The sequence below is a fragment of the Martes martes genome, assembly GCF_963455335.1.
Source record: "Martes martes genome assembly, chromosome: 7".
Taxonomy (NCBI): Eukaryota; Metazoa; Chordata; class Mammalia; order Carnivora; family Mustelidae; genus Martes; species Martes martes.
Genome location: NC_137894.1, coordinates 48,643,502 through 48,665,298, shown reverse-complemented (window position 1 = coordinate 48,665,298; position 21,797 = coordinate 48,643,502). Strand labels below are relative to the sequence as shown.

General features: G+C 53.1%; 1 protein-coding gene across 2 annotated transcripts in view; it reads left to right on the top strand.

Moving 5' to 3' along the window:
• Positions 1-965: 965 nt before the first annotated feature.
• ANP32A (acidic nuclear phosphoprotein 32 family member A) overlaps positions 966-21,797 on the top strand; it is a 37,542-nt gene continuing 16,710 nt past the window's right edge. Inside the window, exon 1 of one of the 2 annotated variants that reach the window (XM_080807577.1) lies at positions 966-1,172. In XM_080807577.1, the coding sequence (XP_080663703.1) occupies positions 1,119-1,172 (54 nt within the window). In that variant the 5' untranslated portion in view covers positions 966-1,118. Of the gene's footprint in view, positions 1,173-3,550; positions 3,751-21,797 lie in introns of those variants that run through there. The other variant, XM_080807578.1, reaches the window with a different exon arrangement.

Here is a 21,797-nt window from a genome sequence, read left to right as displayed (position 1 = left end):
CAGGAATTATTAGCACCTTCCGTTTTCACTTTTTAATATTCAATATATTCAGCAACAATCCTTAATCCATGGTCTTCATTCATTTATTGACTGAACAAGATCCTGGGTGCCTCCTGGTGATCTCTCCTTCCAGGCTGACCTGATATGACAGCAAACTGAAATGCCCCTCCGTGGAGAGGGTCAAGAACCGCGAGGAAAGTCATCCAAAGGTGGACGCATCTTGCTTTCATTTACTTGTTTATTAGGGGGGCGGCGATGGCCGCGGCTGGACGAGGACAAGGCGAAGGGGCGCGCGGGCAGTGAGCCGCAGCCCCGGGGTGGGTACCCACAGAAGTGGAGGGCAGCAGCCACGCTCTACCAGCTCCGCCCGCCGGACCCAGAAAATGACCAGCCCCTCCCCCCACTGCACCCTTGACCCCTCCCCCTCTTTCCAGGCCTTTCATCCGCCCGGTCGCCCGCAGGGCAGCCCCGCGGCCCCCGGACCTCGCGCCATCCGCCTCTTTAGCCAACCCGGTCCAGCGACGCGGGCAGGCCCAGAGCGGCTCCACGAAACCCTCGGTCGGGCGAGGACCCCCGACCCCAACCCCTCCGGCCGCGCCCCTCCCCCTCGAGTAACGCACCTGCGGCCCCGCCCCCGGCCAAACGCTGAGGCGGCGGCGGGCTGGCGAGGCCGAGCGGCTCGGCCCTCCAGGCGCAGTCACCTTCCCTTCCCCCGCCATTCTGCCCACCCCCCTAGCTCAGCCACCAAGCAGCCGCCGCGCTCCTCAGCCGCCCCGAAATCTAAAGGGGTCCGTCTCCGGCACCACAACCAAATGGCTGAGCCTCCCTGGCCGGCTGCGCAGCCCGCCCATTGGTCCCTTCCCCCCCGCCGCCGCCACCATTGGCTGTTGCCCGGAGACCCTCAGCAGCGATTGGCTTCAGCTGTTGCCGCTCATCCGCCGGACCGCAGGTCCCGCCTCCTCCGTGATCAGGTTAGTGTGCGCCGCGGGTGCTGGGGGCTCGAGAACCGAGCGGAGCTGGTTGAGCCTTCAAAGTCCTAAAACGCGCGGCCGTGGGTTCGGGGTTTATTGATTGAATTCCGCCGGCGCGGGAGCCTCTGCAGAGAGAGAGCGCGAGAGATGGACATGGACAAACGGATTCATTTAGAGCTGCGGAACAGGACGCCCTCTGATGTGAGCATTTGCCAAAAATATCTCTGTCGGTCCATTCTCCTACTTTGTGTGTGTGTGCGTTGGGGGGAGGCACTTTTTTTTGAGGGGGGGCGCCCAGGAGGTGTGGGTTTGGGGGTCGGACTGCAAATGAATTGCAAGGTTGGGGGGTTGCAATGCCATCCGAGCATGTTCCGGCTGCCGCCGCCGCTGCCCTTGGTGTGTGACTACCTGTGCGTGTGCTCCCGCGTGTGCGAGTGTGGGTGCGAGAGTGTGCGTGCGAGTGTGCACCCACCGGGGGCCAGCGGGCGCACGCGTTTGGGTCGGAGAGAATGAGGCAAAATAACCATCTGAGCTCGCTGCTCCCTTGACTCCGTCTGGGGGGAAGATTAACGAGGGAGGAGGAGGGGGGCTGCCTCCTGGATTTAACAACAAAAAAAAGGGGGTTTTATATTTTATAAATGAATCCCCCCTTCCGCCCCCCTCCGGCGCCTCCCCCCTCCCTTTCTCTCTCTCTCTCTCTCTCTCGCTCGCACACACACAATAAGTTTTGGGCTTTGCGAGTCCGGTTTAGTTTCTGATAAATGTGGGCCGAGGCCCCCGGGGAGAGCGCGTGGGGAGGGGGCTGCAGTGGAGTTGGGAATGGCTCGAGTTTAAAGTGCGTCTTCATTTCTTTGCAGTGATGAGGCGAGAGACGGGGGAGCCATATTTGTAACTTTGTAGTGTTCGTGAACGCGCCCTTTCTCTCCCTCCCTCCCTTTCTCTGCCTCCCTTCCTCTCCTCCTCTTTCTCCCTCACTCTTTCCACCCCACCTTCGGGCCAGATGCTGATGTTTCTTCCTTTCCTTGCGAAGGGAGGATAAATTGGAAGGGGGGAGGGATTTTCGAACGTGCAAAGGCACAGATAATCCCCGCGCCTCCCCACCTCGAGCGATCGCTATTGCAAGTTACCCAAAGGCTAGGTCCCGGTCCCCCCTCACCCCTGCTCCTTCCGGCCTCGCTAAGATGCCAACCTTTGAGCCCTTACGCCCCACCGGCCAGTCTTTCTCCAGGGTGGGCTCCTCGGCAGCCATTCGGCGCCTGGTTCATACATGGGCACGGGAAACTTTGTCAGGACGCGAGCTGCCCAGACCTAGTGCCCGTGGTGGGTATTGGCTGGGTCCAGATTTATGCGGGCATAGGAAACACGCAGCTCCGGGATGGGAGTTTGCCTTCTGGACGCCGTTATTGATTGGGCAGCGGCGGGAGTACGGCCGGAGGAAACTTACACGGGTGGGAACTGGGAGGCTCGGGCGAAAGCCCACCCCCAAGGAGGGGGAAGGTGAGGGTGGGTTACTCGAACGCTCGTTCGTATTTCTGTCTCCCTCTCGCTTTCAAACAGTGTTTTATGCGAGTTGGCGGCTCTGGGGCGGAGACCCTGGCCGGCTCCTCTCCGGGCCCCTCCGGAGACCAGGGCGGCGCGGGCAGGAGGACCTCTCCTCCAGCCTCGGTGGCCAGGGTTCCAGAGTTGGGAGTTTGGGGAGCGCTGTGCGCTGACCTGTCGCCCCTTCAGCCCGTTAAAAACCGAATCCCTGGCGAAGGCAGGCCTTGCTTCCTCTTTTCTCTAGTTCCTCCCCCAAACCTGAGTGAGACTTTTGAAAACAAGATCCTTTTTGTGGTCCCCCCCCCAATCATAACGCAGCTGTGGACTGTAGACGTGCAGTGCCTTATGGCGCGCAGGGCGGGGAGGGGGTGGCGGAGCGAGGGGAGGGGGTGCCCGCCGAGAAGGCAGGAGTTTCCGCGAACAATTTGCCGGCGGTCTGCCTTTCTCTGGCCGGTTTCATCCCGGCTTAGACCCCGAGCCAGAGGATTTGGGGGCTGGGTGTGGTGATGGGGGAGGGGGCTGGAGCCGCGGTCTTCCCGCGTACTTTCCGGAAGCCCCCCGTGCGGAGGGGGAAGGGCGCACAGTAGGGGGCCGGGGTCGTGGCGGGTGGGTGTGGAGGCGCGGTTCGCACCGCCAACCCCTGCCACCCCGCTGGCCAACTGGGAGCGAGATCGAAAGCGGGTCGAACCGGCTCTTTAAACTTCCCCGAGTGTGTGCTGGGGGAGGGGAGCGCGCCGCGCCGAACTGGGAGCGATTTCTCACGCTTCGCCCCCTCGCCTCCGAGTCTCCCAGCCCACTCGCCTGCCCCCTGCCTCGAGGCGGGGTGGGGCGCGGGAGGGGATGGAGGGGGCACTTTCGGCACATTTGGGGAGGAGGGGGGAGAGAGAAAGCTAGCTAATGAGGGACAAAAGGGGTGGGGGAGGAGGAACTATTTTTTTTAACCGTTCTTAAGACAAATAGCTCTCGGAGAGCGCCCCCTGCGCCCCTCCCCGCTGCGCTTCCCCCCCCCCACCCGGGGCCCCCTCACACCCACCTTCGGAGCCTCTCCCAACTCGGATCCGGGGGCTGGTGGCCACGCCGCGACGCCGAAATAGGACGAGCAGCCATGTTTCCCGGGTCTCGCGCGGCCCGCCCCGCCCCTCCCCCATGGCGCGGCCGGCGCCGAGCGCGGGGCTGCGAGTGCGGGCGCCGGGCTCCATGCGGCGCGGGGCGCGGGCCGGCGGGCGAGCGGGCTGGCGCCGGGGTGGCCGGGCCTCGCGCGCGCGAGCAGGGCACGGGCGCGCCTGGCCGAGCGCGGGCGGGCCTCCTGGCTTCCTCAGCTGCTTCGGAGCTCGAGGTGTTTTGTTATTATTATTTTCATGAAGGCCAGGCCCGCCGGAGGCCGAGCCCGAAGGGCGCCGAGGCGTTACTGGGGGGCAGGGGCAGCCGCCGGGGCCCTGCTAGCCTGTGGCACGACTGCCGGGCGCCGGGCTGCCATTTTGTCACCGTGGCTGTTGTCGCTGGGGGTGGGGGGAGTGCAGAGTCTTGCGCCATCGCCCCGACGGCCCCGGACGTGGAGGCAGCAGGGGAAGCCGGCTCCGGGGACCCCCGGTTGTGCTCTGGGCCTCGAGGGTGTCTCCCTCCCTGCGACAACGGCCTGAGGCTCTGCTGGAGCGTCGCGGCGGCGGTCGCCCCGGGAGGGCGACGATCCTCCCCGCAAGTGCTCCCCCCCACCCCCCGTCGCGCTCCCTGTCTCCCCCGCCCCTTTGCTCGCCAGTGTTTCGCCCTTCCTCCCGCTGGCGTTTTAGACGTAGTTAAATGTGGCCCTAAAGACGTACTGGTCGCCCCGGTCTTTGCTCCTTCGGAGGAACTGATAGGAGGGTTGGGGGAGAAATTAAACATGAGGTTTCTTTTTCGGGAGGGGGGCGCGCGCGCGACTCTAGCGGCCCTAACTGGAGCCAAGGACAGCAGCCGCTTACCCGGGAGGGACGAGTTGTCGGTGTGTTGGGGGAAACGCCCTCCGGGGCTGGGCTCTCCGGGAAGGTAGGTCGCGCTCCGGGTTTCAGGTGGGTGTTGCAGCGCCCTGCAGCTAGGGGAGCCCCCCCAATCTTCCTCTGCCCCTCCCCCTTTTATTTCTTGCTTTGGGGAAGGCAGGTTATGGTAGTGAATGTAACCCTAAACCGAAAAGAGAAGGGAATAAGGAATAAGGTTTGCTTTTTTGAAAAGTAAGTGATGTCTTTCTGCTGACCGCCTTTCTGCGTCACGTCTCTGGCTTCTCTCCGGGACTTTTTAAAGAGCCGATGTCAGTGCTGGTTAAGTACCTCACTGGTTAAAGTCTGGTGTCTGCACGAGACTGGCTTTGATGGCAGTGCCCGGCAAAGGCTGCCCAGGAAGCCAGGTTTTAACTTTGACCTTTGGAATACGTCGCATGATGTTTTCCAGACTGACTTACTGCCTAATTGGGTTCATGTAGCCTGATATTAACTCCAGTTTATGCAAGCCAACCAAGGATCCCCAGGCAGAAAACTGAGCTCCAGCTCAGTATGGTCATGGTCGATTGTTTTGTTAATGGATTGCTGCTGGTGGTAGTTTTGAGTCTGGGGGCTCCATGGCGAAGCTGGGTTTTGGAGCTCCCATGGACCTGAGTTGGAATTCTGACTACTACAAAGAGGTAGGATAAGTTAACCTCCTCTTTGAACTTTAGTTCCTCACCTGTAAAAGGGGAATGGTGATCCAGTTTAATGAGTAACGATCTGGCCCTCCGGTACTCAGTATGTGATAGTTACTGGAGAGAGAACTCGGATGCCGTACGTAAGGCACAACTTTGAGCTTCTCTTTGGCTCTGGACAACAACAACAGTAATAATAGTGAATGCTCACACAGCCCCACGCTGTGCCTGGCAGAGTTCTAAGTGGATTAGACAGATCAATTAATTTAGTCCGCACACCAGCACTGTGAGGTAGGTACTATTATTATTCTCCCATTATACATAGGGAAACTGAGGCATAGAGAAATTACCAGAACTCTTAGTCTCTGTTCTCCTGTGAAGCACCCTTTTTGGTCAGACATTGAGAGGAAGAGCTTTTTCTTCTCTGCCTTTAAAACAGTGCCCCCGTAAGAGAGATTGAGTTTCCTGTCATTGAAGGTGCCAACGTGAACCCGGAATGGCCTCCCGGTAGAAGATACTGAGATGGATGGTCAGGACCAGGGGCTCTGATACAGGGGAAGCCATACACTTTCTGAGTTTGGTTTGGAACATCACATCTGTTTACTCTGAAATAAGTCTGTCCTTTTAGGTATTGGGGGATACATTTTGGGTAAGGAGAAGACTCTTCGGCAGTGGTTTGTGTGGGATTTTGCATGTAATGCATTTTCCATTTTTGTTTGTCATCGTCTACAGCCAGAAAACTGAAGAGAATTGGCATGGCCTCTGTACCTAAGATAGAGTATACCGATAACAGCTCACGGATCATCTCCTTTAATTCTCCTTAACAACTCATTAGGGGTCGGCAGAGCCGGCTGACATCCTCCATGCTGCGAGGGTGGTCACAGTAGGCTGCAGAGTTGAGTTCTCATCCCACCATTAAGCTAGGGGCCCCTTTCGTTGGACAGTAGGGACTTGGAGTGTTGTATAGTCCATTAAGTCCCAAACATGGCTCCTCATCAGAATCACCAGGGGAGGGTGTAAAATGCAGATCCCACAAGGGTCGTCAAATTCAGAGTAAGCTGCCTGTTTCTGTATCATGAACTAAGAGTAATCTGTACATAGAAACATTGCAATCAATTTGATGATGTAGAACACTTAACTTTGAATCTCAGTTAAGTGAAATGTTATCCCCCCAAAAGAATTCCATTTGTCTTGTTAGGTAGTTACAACCCTCCCACCACCCCAAATTGTATTCTTTTTTTTTAAGATTTTATTTATTTGAAATAAAGATAGCGAGAGAGGGAACACAAGCAGGGGGAGTGGGAGAGGGAAAAGCAGACTTCCCACTGAGCAGGGAGCCCATTGCAGGGCTGGATCCCAGGACCCGGGTTTCATGACCTGAGCCGAAGGCAGACGCTTAACGACTGAGCCACCCAGGTGCTCCCCAAATTGTATTCATTCTAGATCTTTAATTTTGTCAATAAAAGAACTGTGGAAATTTTGTTTTTTGTCATTATAAAAGTGCCTGTGTAGTATTGTTAGTTTTGTCTCTAGATAAAGTTTATTGTCTCGCCTTTTATAGAGAAAGCTTGGTGATCCTTGTTTGTGGGGTGGTGGGTTCGGGATCTAGGTTTTTTTCTTGTTGTGTGTGTGTGTGTGTGTGTGTGTGTGTGTGTGTTTTAATTCTTAAATTTTTTATTAAAATGTGGCAAGCCATTCATTTGGGTGGTGCGTTAGGAGTCTTTCCAAGTTCTTTTTTGTGTGCCCTTTAACTAGTTGATGCCTAGTGGAAATCGGCCTTGTTACCAATATAGAATTGAGCGCCCCTTCTATCTAGAAGTATTTTTGTGTAACCAACTAAAATTCCTCAGCTTGCATACTCCCGAGTATTTCAGAAGGTTTTTGCATATCTTGTAGTTAAATGGTTACTCTTAAATTTCACATGGCTTCTTAGGGCTTTGGGGCCTGCAGAAGGTGCAGCAGCTGTGTCCTCCATGGCTGACATCAGACCCTCAGAACACAGATCATTGAAAACCACAGATAATCCTGCAGTCTCTGGTTCTGCCCTGCTGCTCTCCCACCATGCATGTTTCCTGGGGAACATACCAGCAACAAAGTGGCTTTGAGTTTCAGAGCCCTTTCTACCTCTAGCCTCTGGTGCTTGAGCTAATGAGCAGAGGGAATAGAAGTAAGATTGGCCAGACCAGGGGGAGGAGGAGATAAATCTAAGGGGAAGAGTCCCAGCTCCCATAAATTCGACCTGTACTTAAGAGCAGCGGGCCGCAGATCCAGTTCCCTGTCTTGGCTGGGCGTTCACCCCCAGCCTTTCAAGGTGACTTCCTCTAGAATTCAGTCTTTTGTATTTGTAATACAGGCACCTACCTGAACTATGGGGACTGGTCATCCCAGAGCTTCAGTCCAAATTAATGATACCCCATTGAAATAAGAAACTTGGGGCTGTGGGTGACCCTTTATGGGTATTGTATACATAGGATACTCCTCAGACATCTCAGCATTGTACCTGCCCTCTCTACCTTGGTGTAGTCACTTGGGAGAGGAACACAGAGCTTATTGCTGAGTGGTGAAGAGCCCTGGTCGAATGAACTTGCCCCAGTTGTTTGGCCTGAATTATGACAGGGAGAGGAGGCGCATTACTCTGGTGTCCAGAGGGGGGCCACTCCCTTCTAGATGAGTGCTACCATGCCTCCCCACCCCATTTTGACCTGCCCACCCCCTGCGCTTGCTAGTTGTCTGGTCTCTCGGGAAGTACACACCATCAGTTCCCCCATCACCACTGCCTTCTCACAAATACAGAGAAACGGGGACCTGACTTGGAATCTGTAATCTTATGTTACCTTGAAATACAATTGTACAAATGATAAATACCCAACAATGATGTTTTCATTAGAGAGATGGAGTCTGGCAGGGATGGAGAATTGCGAAGGCATCTGTTATTCAGAACTTGTCATTTAATAAAATTGGTTGAAACAAGATGAGCAAAGCACCCATACCCATGGCCCTGGGCCACCTGCCTGGACAGGAAAACAGCCTCCTTCCATAGAACCAGTTGTCCTGATGATATTTGTCCATACAAAGTATGTAAACAAGATAAAATATCTTTGTTCTGCCACACGAGGCCCTGGCTTGTGCCCACTGAGCCGCACCCTGCAACCCCTGTGTTTCCGCTCCGATCTATTTTGTGTCAGCCCCTCAGCTGCCCTGGTGTGCTCACCTATCTTCTTTACCAGAACTCGCTCTAGGCAGCAGATCTACAAGATCAGCTTACTTACTCCACTATCACTTACCCTAATGTGGATTAAAGTCACGGCTGTCTTTCCCAGAGATGTTTGTGTTTGGAGATTCCGGTTTGGGTAGGAAATTAGCAGAGGATTATTAGAGACTTGGGTGCTGTTCTCTTTTGCTGTTAACTAACTTGGACAAGCTGCTGGCTTCTTGGGGCCTCTGTTTCCTCTGCTCTAAAATGGGAGTTTTGAATTAGATGGGTGGCTTTCCAACTCTCTGATCCTAACATTAAAATATGTTTCACACCACTACCCAGTGTGTATATACTTATAGGTTACACAAAACAATGACAAGATGCTTCCTTACGCCATGGAAAACTTCTGTTCATTAAAAAAACAAAAATAAAAAAACAAAACAAAAAAAACTGTTCTGGCTTTGACCCACAAATTGATCGTATTGCTTGTGATTATTTGAGAAGCATTAAAAGATGAATATTAAGCTTCCTTCACTCTCAAACATCTTGTGGTTTGGTTTGGGATAACAAGAGAAGGCCGTTTGTAACTTTGTGAAATCCCTCCACCTAAGGTCAATAGTGATTTCTCCTGCTTTTAAGCCAGCTCGTCCCTGGGTCCCCATGTTCTCAAACGTGGCCCTTTGGTTTCAGTCTAGCTCTTTCCCACTCCAAACCTTCACATGGCATTAAGGAATCCTTACCCTAAATTCCTAGCCCCAGGTGGACGCTTTCCAAGGTTCCCCCAGCCAAACATGCCCCCCCACCTTCTCTGCACACTCACCGCCGGTCACTGTCTGTCCTCCGTGTGCCACACCCTGTGCAGGTTGCCCACCGGCTCCGACATTTCCCAGCACGGAGGAGAGGCTTTTAGGGACAGAGAGGAGAGTGCCTTTGGCTCCTGCTTCCACCCAGACTATCTGGGTGGTGCTTCCTGTCTCTCCCACTTTGAGCCACGGCACTTCTCATCTCTCTGTAAAGGGGTGGTAGAATAGTACCCACCACCCAGTAAGCGCTCAGTGAACCGTACCCGTTACTGGTATTATGGTTGCTTCCGCTGGAGCACCATCGTCGGCATTCACTTAAAACACACACACACACACACACACACGTACGTTAACAACAGACACATTATATAAAAAAGTCACATTTGTTTCAGTAAGAAAGGAGGCTAGAAGCTAGAAATTCTAACTTGGCAGAAGTCTTTTTCCTCACAAGCAATTCAATAGTAAATGTGTTGTTTCTAGATGTGGGTATGGCTGTAGCATCTCCATCCCGCTGAGCAGCCCCAGCACGGGATCCCATGCAGTTGCTAAAGATGGTAAGGTCACCCACTGCCCACCCTCTCCCTGACTGTGCCTTTGCTCACTGTCCAGGGCAGCTGCGTCATACCCCCTCCCCAGACTGCCCTCAGACCCTGTCCCCTTGCCCTCCTGGCCGCCCCCTCCCCTCTCACAAATGATCCACACCTGGTTCTGAAGAAATGCCCAAGCGGAGTCTGGAATCCATGCCCATCTTTGCCGCCCTCGGAGTCTGGTCCGCTCGTGCTGCTCAGTTCCCTTCTGCCTCCTGGGCCCCTGAGTCACTCCGCTGCTTTGGTCCCTCTGAGGCTTAAGATGTTTCTCCCATCTCAGAGCAAACAGAAAACCTGGCTTGATTCTATCGTGTCACCGTAGCTGCTGCCTAGTTCTCTCTTCCCTTTTATAGTCAGACTTCCTGAATTGTCTAGAACCACCTTCTCCATGCCCTCACTTCTCCAACACCTCAGCCCTCCCCCTCCGGTTGGCTTCCTAAACAGCTCCAGACAGACAGTCTTCCCTTACATGATTCCTCAGCAGTGTCTGCACCCTTGACCTTCCTGAGGGCCGTTTCCTCTTGCTCTCCCCTTTCTCCAGTACATCTCCTGCAGCTCTGACCACTCCTTGTTTCTGGGGTCCTTTGTGGGTCCCTCCTCTGTGTGGCCATGAAGCCTGGGCCATGGGCGCTCTCAGTCTGCATTCTCTCGCACTGACAGCGGAAGGGACTGTGCCCTCTCTGCAATCTGATACGGGCCTCCCGGCCCTGAACTCCTGGCTCAGCTTAAGACCTACCTGACGTCTCCACCTGAGTGTCCAGAAAGATCCCTTGTCTTCGGTCACCTCTGTGCTCTCACAGATGCATCCATGATCTTCTGTTTGTCCCAAGTCCTGTCTATTCGAAATACCATCCTCTCCTGCCTGCCAGCTGATGTCCCTACATCAGCAGCCCCCTTGAGCCATGTTCAGCCAGCATGGTGAGAACCAAACACAGATGTAATCGTGTCGCTGTGCTTCAGACACACAGCGCTCTTGGGAGACGGACCAAGAGCCTTACTGAGACCTTACTGAGGTCCCGTGTGAACTGGCCATGGCGTGCTCTTTTTTCCCTCACTACCTTCCCACGGCGCTGGCCTTTATTCCCACAAAACTACTCCAGGCCATAACTGCCACCACTGTCACCAACTTAGCATCTAATTGTCTCTACCAGCTCCCTCACCCTCCCTCCTCAGCTCTGGGTCTGGTTCTTTTGTTATGAAACTCACAGAAATTTCCTTCACAGTGCTTCAGTTGGTAATTATACATTCTTGAATGTGAGTGTTTTCATGAGCATTTCTGTCCCCCTGTGTAGCTGCATGATTTGAAGTCCCCGTTTTTGGTACACGTCACCGTGTACCCTCAGCACAGCACTGCCCTTGGCACATGGTGGGCATTCTAGAAATTCTGGTTGAATGAAGAGACCAGGGAACTTGCGTGTTCTTGTCATTGTCATTGCCCTCTGTCTGGAAAGCCAAGCTCAAGCCCCTGAAACAAAGCAGCGGGAACAATGTAGGCTTCATTAGCTTCCACCCCCACCCCAGCTCTCCCCTTGGGTGAGTGAGCTTCTGCCTCTGGGTTGGTTCACACTTTCTTCGTGCCCCATGGTCCTCAGATGTTTCTGGTTTTTATAGCCCTAGTGTGAAGAATTTGAACCTGAGCCCTAGTTTGTCTACCTGTTAGTTCATGGATTGTTCACATATGCCATGTGGGCATGTGTACAGTATAAAACATAACACCAAAAAGAAGAAAGTAAACCTCAGAAGTAGACATCCAAAATATTTAAATGTCCTAATATTTTCTTCCTGCAGGTCAGTAGATTGTGTTGGCCGATCCACTTAGGAGACTGCTGCTCTGATCTGTGGTTTGTTTTATTTTAATTTGGTCATGAAGGTCCAGGCTGTGTAAGACATGCCCATACTTTACCCAGCAGTCTGTCCTTGCTCAGAACCTCCCAGCTCTGGTGTGTGATGGGCCAGGGTGGAGAGCATTCTTAACCCTTCTTTGACAAGCAGGGGAAATGCAGCCGTCTGCTGGAGATCCCCAACAAGGGGAGTGTCCCAGGGGAGTGTCCGCTGAGCCTCTGGCTGCTGAGCCTCTGGCTGCTGCCTGCTCTGCACAGACCCCCCCCAGCCCGCCTCAGGCCATCCCTTAGGGTCCATGGAAGGCAAACCCCTGTGCAGGTCTGCAGATGTCTTGTGAGGCTCCCACGTGCCTGAGGTGAGAGGATTCCATGAGCAGCAGACAGAGGCCAATCCCGGTGGGGAGAGGAGGCTTTCTCTTCTTTGTCCTCAGGCTGGGAGTAAGGGATAAGGCAGGGTCTGCCGCAGGCTGGAAGAGCAGGCATAGAGGGCCAGAGTGAAGTCTGGAGAAGGGCCTGTGGTGTTTCCGTGTGTGCAGCATCGTGTTGGGACTCTGCAGTCAGAAGTGTCCAGAAGGCCTCGATCCCTGCATCCTGCTGCCTTCCTCAGAAGTCATGAGAGAGGGAGAGTGAGTGTGTGTGTGTGTGTGTGTGTGTGTGTGTGTGTGTAGTGGGTGGTGAGGTTGAGGCAAGAACCTGTAATAGTACATTTAAAGGGATTCCTTACAGATTTCTTCAGGGGCATGTATCCCAGGGAGGCACTCATTGCCCATTACGTAACCAGCTTCCTCCGTCCCTAGCTGCTGGCCTCCCCAGCAGGCCCAAATGGTGTGGCTGCGAAGGCAGGGAGGGTACAGGGAGCCCACTTTCACTGCCACAGCCTGTGTGCCCAGCCTCCAGAATGATGCAGGGAGTTCTGTGAATGCTGGTTAAGAATCTGGGTAGCAGCTGGAATGTGCAGCACCCAGCTCCTATGTCCTTGGTGGGGGGCGGGTTACAGAGGGATGGAGTGAGGTCTCTGGTGGGGCTGGGGAGGTAGAGCACAGACCAGAGAAGGAGGGTATGCGGCTCGAACCCCAGCTGTGTATCAGAGCCGCCAGGGGAGCATTTTAAGAAATTCCCAGGCTCTACCCAGCTTCAGAATCTGCTTCCAAGGGTGGTGCCCAGTCTGTGTATTTTTAGCCTGCTCCGAAGGGGGCTCTGAAGCACAGTTGGGGACTGCCACATTGAGGCAGGGTGCAGAACTTCACAGCAGGTAAGAAGATGTAAGCCGAGTGCATGTCAAAGAAGAGGAAAATGGAAGAAGGAAAAGAGGGAAGTGGGATGTGGCATTCCAGCCGCGGGGGGGCCCTGCTCTGCTCCTTGGCCTGGTGCCCCTCACGCACCCACATTCCAGCTCCTCACACTTGTACCTTTACTGGTCTCCCCATGGGGCTGCTACTGGAGTGCCCGGTGGCATCTCTTGAGCAAGCCCAGAGGTGACCCTTCCTCCGTCCCCAGGGGACTGAGAGGCCAGGGGGCATTTTGTAGGAAGGGGGGACCCAGAGCCAAGCAGGCAGGCGTAGCAGGCAGGGTCTGAGCAGCTGTGCTCCGCTGTGGGAGGACACCCGGCAGGTTTCCTGTGAGCCTCAGCTGCCTGGTCCAGAGAAGGGTGACTAACGATAATACCTGCTTTCCCCGGGGTTGTGGTCGGGACTGAAAGAAATGTTTACGCCAGGTGTGTGTAGTGGATAGCCCCTGGAGGCTAGATGCTAACCAGCCTGGGCTTGGAGGAGCTGTTGGAACAGGGCTGGGGAGGGGGCGGCCCGTCTGAAGAAGGCCCTTGCTCGGTGTCTGAGCCTGTGTGTGGTGGGAGCAGTTTTGGCGAGAGCTGTCTTTGCCTGCCCCGAAGGAGGCCTCCCTTGGAGCTGCTCTTGCAGGTGGGAAGGGGCTGGAGGGGCCCCAGGCAGGAAAACATCCGCATGTTTCTGTGGAGGTGGGGCCGGAGGGGCTGTTGGAGCTACAGACATCCCCTGCCCCAGGGCTTCTCTTGCCCCTCTCCCTATGAAGTCTGCCCGGCTTGTCTTTTCTGGACAAGGTCTACCCGCAGACCCTCCTGCCTCTCAGAACTCTGGGTCTGCCCCACTCGGGCCTCTTGGATTCAGATAGCTCCTGAGACGTCTCCTCCAGGAAGTCTTCCTCCACTCGCTGGAAGAAAGGATGCGATTTGCTCCCCTCCCAGGTGACCTCAAGAGATGGAGGTCCCCAGGACTCGCGACTGTGCTCTCCCCTGAGCTCCTTCCCGGAGCACCTCACTGCGGGGTGCGTGGTGGTTCAGCTCTCCATGGGGTCAGGTCAGCGTTTCCACAGCTCCCTGGCAGCTGGGTGCCTCGGGAAGGCTGTGTGATGACGTCATGCATCTCCAGCCTCCCGCCTAGCTGCCTGTGGGAAGGATCCGTCTGTTCTGGCACTGGGGCCTGTTCCATATGGATGGCCGGGAATTGGCCATCCCGGTCACCCAGGGCGTTCCTGCCATTTCTGCATGTCTCCTTTTCCTCAGGGAGATTTGGGTGCACCCCGGGCGTGGCCTGGGGAAGGTAGGCATGCGTGCACTCTGGTACAGCTCCCCAGCTGTGTCTGGGAGGCTCGAAGAATCCAAGCCTCCCATCTGCAGCGGTTGGCCTTCCGCCATAATGACTGGTTCTGCTCCTTCTAGCCCCCGTTTGCGGCTCTGTTGCAGATATGCCTCTGTGTGTCTTGGTCAAGAGGGCTGGTGTGTCTGAACGTTTAGGTGTGGTCCGTGAGTCTGGGGAGGCTTCTAGAGTAGGGCCTTCCAGAGCTGCTGTTTTGGGGGGAAGCAGAGGCGCTGTGGTCATGGGAGCAGAAATGGAATGCTGTCCTCAAAGTGAAAGAGTACATGGTTCAGGGCAGGCTTTTGGCCTCCGTAGGCACTTGGGAGCCTTCCTTCAGTTCCAGTGGCCAGTGTGGTCACTGCCAGGAGTGGCCACAGGGGAGGCTCTGACATGGAAGTGAAAGTACACCTCTGTGTATGACTAGTAGCCACGGGCTCCGACAAGGTCTGGGTCCTGGTCTGCAAGGTGCCCGCTGCCCTGCGAAATAGACTTGTGTCGGGCAGGTGCTTTGCTGGCCCCGGGAAGCTTATGAAGTCCACAGATGTCTCTGACGCTAAGCAGCACTTGGCCAGCTAGTGCCTGATGGTAACCAGAGTTAGGAGGGTGGTTTTTGCAGATAGAAAAGGCTGCAGAGGGTTCATTCACCTTCACATATGGATTGAATGACCGTTGTGCACTGGTTCTTCTCTGGGCATTCTGGACACAGCAGTGCGCTAGACAGGCTTGTCCTCTGTGCTGTGCATGTGGGGCTCCTGGTCCACTGAGGGGGATGGTCGGCAAACAAAAGGCAAGACTGCTGCTGTGCTGGGTCCCAAGAAGACCAAGCTGTGTTCCAGGGGATGTGTGAGCCCGGAAGGCCTCTCCGAGGAGGTGGCATTTGAGCAGTCATTCGAATAACCTACAGTGGACATCTGGTCCCAGCGAACCAGAACCTTAGGATATCTGATCGCAGAATACCTACGAGTCATCTTGCTGAGGAGCAAGCTGAGGCCCAGGGCAGTTAAGATGCAGATTCATGAGATGATAAATAGGCAGGATGATGTGGTAGAAGAGGGGGACAAAACATAACTGGCAAGTACTCTGCTCACACCAGTGTTGGGCATTTCCCCGGGCCAGCTGACCCTCTGCCTTTTCATCTCAGAATGTCTTATTATCCTGTCAAGACTCAAGCTTTGAAAGATCAGTACTTGTAAATTTGCATTTATTAACAATAGCAGACTTATTTCCTCATTTATGGCTGTGTGAGTTGGAGGGTGGGGGGCAGAAAGTTGAAACACATCTTATGTCCACCAGTCAGCCCTTCAGGCAAGGGCTAACCACCTGGTGTTGGTCTTTCCCTGCCTAGGCAGAGATGTGGCCCGGTTTGGGTGACCACAGGCTCCTGCTGCCCATCTCCTGGGCATCTCCACCATTCTTTCTGAAAGAGCCAGGTTCTCGGAGGAGCCCATTGCGATTGTGACTTTTGGAATTCTATCTGGCCCTCCCAGTCTGGTTTGAGGGTTTAGGTATCTCTGTGGGGGCCAGGGAGACCGTACTGATGCCTCTGACCAAAGCTGGTGAGGTAGGACTCAGCCGAGGGCCCCTAGGGCTCATTTTCAGGGAGAAACACACAATAAAATCAGGTCACAGACCCGGCCCTGATCCACCTCTTCTCCCAAGGACCAGCCTTAATTGGCTGATAGTTTTCATCTAGAAGCAGGTGTCCCACATGAAGTTGAAAGGAGCTCTGGTGAAGTAAGACTCCACTAATTAGCCTGTTAGGGAAACGGCTTTCCATTATTATGGGGGCTGGATAAATTTGATGACCACTGTTCTTCTTTGGGCTTCTAAAGGGAAGGCACTGGATTTTCATCCCTTTACTAAATACTGAGAAATATGTAATATTTTTTGCAAGTATTTTGTTTCTAGGTGTTGAATATCTATGTGCCAGATACCATATTTATTCTTATTTAATCTGTGCAGAAATGCTGTAAAATAAGTGGGATTATTCCCACTTTAACAGATGAGGAAAGGGAGGTTCAGATACCTAGTTAAGGAACTAACTCAAGGTCATACCCTCCTGAGGAGCTGTGCTTGGGTGCAAAGCCAGGTCAGTGACCTCAAGCTACCTTGGATCTTAACTGTGACTTCCTGCATCTTCCCAGCCACTTTGGGGCTGCTGATAATATGAAAACGTTCTAGATTCCTGATATTATTTCTTTCTTCCCTCTGTAAAATCCGCTGCATTTGTCTTTCCCTAGGAGGGTGAACGTGGGATACCAGCAATTCGGATTTTAAAAAATATTTTATTGTAACATGGAACACATTAAAGTAAAGGAAATAAGTGTGAGGTTCAATGATTTTTCTCCTTTGGGTTATTTCCCCCCCAAATGATAATTTTACATTGTCAAGGAACACAGTCAACCCTCCGTACCTTCCCTTGCCTGTCTGTGCCAGGGTCTGACTTGTCCTTCCCCTGGTGGCTCTGATATAACTTCAAACACAAGGGCTTAAGCACACAGAGGAGAGGCATACTTTGGGGTTCTCAGAGGACTCCAGAGGGTCTGAAAAGTGGGAGAAGACCAAATCCTTTTCCAGTAAAAGTAAGCTAAGTCAATTAGGGGTTTAGGTGCTGCCCCAAAAACTTAAGTAGCAGTGTGTTGCAGCGTTAATAAGAAGACCAAAGTGGAGACTGGGGGAGGGGCGTGGCAGGGTGTTTTGGCTGCTTTGCCTGATTTGCCTTTAACTGGACCCCTCCTGGGACAGGAGTCAGGCCTCCCCCTTCCTAAGCACCTACTGCAAGCCTTGGATCATGTTAGGTGTTTGGCAAACGATACTCCTAAGGTATATCTATGGCCATCTATTACCAGATGGGGAGACTGGCCCTTGGGGCACATGGAGCTGCCCCTGTGAGTCTCTTCTTCTTGTCTCTCCAGACTGGACAGTCTGGGGGCAGAACGCAAGGATGCCTTTATTCCTGAGTCCCCAGTGCCTGGTGTGGTGCCTGGCCTTTGGTAGGTTCTAAGCCTTTACTGAAGGGATGGAGGTGAAGTGACTTGTCCATGTAGGTACAGTGGTGAGCCCGTTAAATTGTAGGACCCTGAGGCTCTGGGACAGCTGCTCTGCAGGTCAGAAATAGGATCCGATTCCAGCTCTTAATGGTTGATAAGTTTGGTGAACACAAAATGACGTAGGTGCCCACTTGCGTAAATTGCAACATTATTATGGCACAAGATTGGAAACAACCCAAATACTCATCAGTAAGGGACAGGTTAAGAAAAATGATGGTACATCTGCACAATGGGACACGATGGAAGTAAGAAATGAGGAAGGTTTTCGTGTACTGTTATTACACAAGCTTCACAAGAAAATAAGCAAAGATCAGCATATAATATGCACGTTTTGGGTAAAAGGGAAAAAATTAAGATTTTGAATTTGCCTGTATATGTGTCAGCAAACTCTGGAAGGATACTTAATGGGTGGGATGGTTAGCTGGGCAGGATGGGGGGGAGAATTAACTGTATCTTATGCCTTTTGGTTTTGAAGTCATGAGAATGAATGTTATTACTTATTCAAAATATTAAAAAGAAAAAAAATAGTGGAAGTGACTTTGGACCTGCTGTTCTACCTCTCAAGGCTTCAGTCTCCTCATCTGAATAATGAGGTGATTGGATTAGAACAAGGCTTCGTATGGAAGGGCGATGTTGTCTATGTTGGGTGTATCTCTGGCTTTTGTGGGCTTGTCCAGGAGATGCTGTCCCTGTCCTAGGGTGGTCTGCAGTCCCTTCTGTTGGGACTGCATGGGACCCCTGGATGGGCCCAGGCTGTTTGAGAAAGGCCAGGGTGATGCTGAGAGCAAGCGGCCTTCTGCAGCGGTGTGGGCCTTGTTCCTGTTCCCATTCCTGGCAGTTTGTCCTCTGAACACCCTGCCCTGGTGTGACTCAGTTGGTTCTTCCCCCAGACAGGAGGATTACAGTGAAGAGAGACTGTTCTGGAGCGTTCTGGCAAAGTGCTGCCGTTTAATAGGAAGAAAAATGGCAGAATGTTTTCCCAGGTTATTTTTAATGCTTTTCAGTTCAGCAAACATTAATTGAGAGCTTAAGTGCAAGGCAGTGTGGGGGAGTCAGAGCGACATAGCACCTCATCTCTGCTCTCCAGGGTGCGAAGTCTTGGGTGAGAAACTTGAGTCTAAAATCCCTCCTCATACCCTCCAGGACTGCACAGTTTACCTCATCTGGTCCTGCAGACACATGTGGGATTGGTAGGAATTCTCCCCATTTCACAGATGGGGAAATGGAGTCTCAGGAAGTCTTGCCCAAAGCCACACAGTTCCCAAGTCTGGAACCAAACTAGGATTTCTCTGACTGCTTTTTGTGAGGCCAAACCCTTCTAATCTGAACATTCTGCCACTCGGTACTTCCTGGAGGTGTGTGTGGCTTAGGCCCATTTCTACCTGGAAATACCAGGTGAGCATAGCCCTAAGTGAACCTCCTGCACCGGTTTCCTTTATGGAAGGGCAGTGGAAATCTCAGGTTTGCGGTCACATGTTGAGTCTTATCCCCCCTTTGCTGTGGTCCCACCAGTTCTGCCCTCCACTGCCTGGGAAGCTCACCCCCTTACCATTAGTTCCGGGCAGGATGTCCCATATGTATGTAAGGGTGGATGTGACAGCAGCTTTCTTCCCACCCCATCCTCATGCCACCACTTCCCTTCCTTCCCTTCCCTTCTTCCACAAATTCTGTTGCTGCCACCTGTCATCCTAGCTCTTTCCCAGAAGAACCACACATGCTCCCCGCTCAGGGTCTCTGCCCTCCCTGGCTGTTCCCTCTACCTGGAAAGTTCTTCTCTTGGACTTCACTTGGCCTCAGGTCCCTACTGGAAACTCACCTTGGGTATGTCTTCCCTGGCCACCCTTTCTGTGGTATCCCTTCCCACTGTTGCCGTTTCCTCCCCGGTTTTTTCCTGTCTGGTATATGTGTGGATTACATACAGCTTATATGTGTTGGGTTAGCGTCTCGATCCCTGCTAGGATGTAAGCCCATGAAGCCTGGCTAGTTGTGCTTAGCCCTGGATCTCCAACTGGATCGCTAACGCCAGCCTCGCACAGGTGCCTGGCATGTAATAGATACTCTGTAAATATTGTGGAATGAGTAAAATCGCCCTATGGCCTAAACGAGTAACACTTCTTTAAAGAGGGAAGAAGCAAATCATAGCCTTTTTTTAAGAGGTGAAAAAGACCCAAGGCTTCTCTCTTTACAGAGCTTCATCATATAATATTAATTCATTTAATAATCGTTTGGCACCGGGTGTGTGTGGAGGCCTCTGCGGACAGTCACTTAGCAGCCTCTGATTTGTACACTCAGGGAAACCACGCATGGATTTTTCAGAGCAGCCCATTCCTTTGGGGGACAGTCGTAATAATTTAAACACTCTATTTTTTTTTAACATTTTTGTATTTCAGCAACTTTTTTTTTTTTTAAGATTTTATTTATTTATTTGACAGAGAGAGAGCACAAGCGGGGAGCTGCAGGCAGAGGAAGAGGGAGAAGCAGGCTCCCTGCTGAGCAGGGAGCCCAAATCAGGGCTCTATCCCAGGACCCGGGTATCATGACCTGAGTACTTAACTGATTGGGCCACCCAGGCACCCATTAAACACTCTTATAGTTTACACGGGGGCCGAAAACGGCCTCTTTCAATTCCTGCACACTGATCTCAGTTCTTGAAGTGCCGGAAAACCTGGAAGAAATGGACTTCTGCATGCATGTAACACTCCTTCAAATAGTTGGAGAAAGATGGCTTATTTCAAGGCTTCTCCTCCCGTGTGTGCGCCCCCCCCCCCCCCTCGCAATCATTGCCAGTTTTTTTGACTATCCTCCCAGTGCTTGCAGCTGTAAGGGCCCTTCCCACCCTCAGTGCCTTCCTCAAAATTCAGCTTCAAGGTTCAGAATTTAAGGTTTAGTCCTGTTGGAGCGCGTGTTTGGGGACCCTGACCGAGGAACCTTGGCCCTTGTTGACTTGTCTCTGTCCACACAGCCTGGAATGGGTTCTGCTGATGAAGACAGAACTCAGTAGGTCTCTTCCCTGGTGGGGCCCCTCCCTGACTCCTCCAGAATCATAAAGGTTGTAAGGTCTTTGGTTTGGCTTTTAGCATTTCGAGATTATAGCAGCTGTAGTAGATCTGCGAAGGACCAGGAACCCAACCCGGACCCTGTTTTAAAAGACAGTAAATACTGGTCAAGTTCTGTCTCTGAAGTCCAGCAGAATGTGCTGAACCTTTATGTGTATCATCTCTTCTCTCTTTTTCAGTGCCTGTGGCGTTTTTCAGGGTTTATCTCTCTGTCCCTCTGCCTTCCCTGTTCCTTTCTCCTGGCAGCCTCTCGCTTCCCCGTCCCTTCCTCACCCTCCTGCCACCACTCCCCTCCCCACCCTGCCAGTCTGCAGACATGGAACAGATAGGGACGTTGGCCGCGTCCCTCTCTAATACTTTGACCATAAGCCTGTCGTTTACAGACTTAGGCAAGTTACACATGTCACATTTCTCTCAAGGAGAAAGAACTGACATTAAATTGCTTTGTATGTGAGACCCTTGGCTGGTTTGCTGTGGATAGAAGAAACTTGCACCCCTAGCTTTAGGCCCTTGTGTGAGATTGGGTCCTGTGTTTGTCCCCCATCATGGCTTCCCATGGGTGGTTGGATGGGGGGACTTGAGTGCCATGCTGTTTGCTCGCTTCTGTCATTGCCACTGCTGCTGTCATCTTGGGTTCAGGTGGCAGGGAAGGAGGCAACTGAGCCTTTTTCTTTGCCTCTTCTGTATCTCCAGCCCTGCTGGGGAGTGTGCAGAGGCAGGAGGGAGGGAGGGAGGAGGGCAGGGATCCAGCCTGGGGCCCTCTTCCTCACCGTTGATTTACTTGTCCTCCTTTGTTTCCTCTTGCCTCAACGAGTTCACTCCGGAGAGGCCCCTCTGGAGAGGCCCGAGACTTTGGGGTGTGGGCCCTAAATTGAGAGGATGGGGAACAGCCCAAGAACTTTGGATTTCCATGATGGGCTAGCTGTGTGACCTTGGGTGAGTCACTGGGTTGGTTTCCACCGAGCTTCATCAGATACCCAAGGAGCTGATTTGGGTCCAGTGGTGCTTATGGGGTCCTTGGCTTCTCTGAAGCACTTTGGAAGAGCTAGCTAGAAATTCCATCAGAGGCACGTTTGGGGCTGTGCTGCTGGGCCGGGCTGGGCAGAGGCTTGACCTGCCAGCTCATGGATCCCCGAGGAGTGAAACTGAGGAAGCCAGTGAATTAACTTTTGTTTTGCGGACTGTTCTTCCACGTCGGGAACCATGGGGACTGGGTAGCTGTGAAGGTCCACGTGGGACCCACGGCAGAAACCCTGCGCTGTCTTTTCAGACCCTGCTAACTTGAGGACTCCGTGGCATTTCCACAGCACACAGCCCCTGCTGTCCACAGGCGATCCCAGCTGGGCTAAAGATCCCCGAGTCTGATTTCAGGAGCCCCAGTTAACCACCCCAGGCAGCTGAGACAAGGGGTCGAGGAAGCCATTTTTGTGGATTTGCCTAAGAGTGGAATTAGTGGGATGCTTTGCTCCGGAAAGTGAGTAAGGGGTTCGTTAGCCTT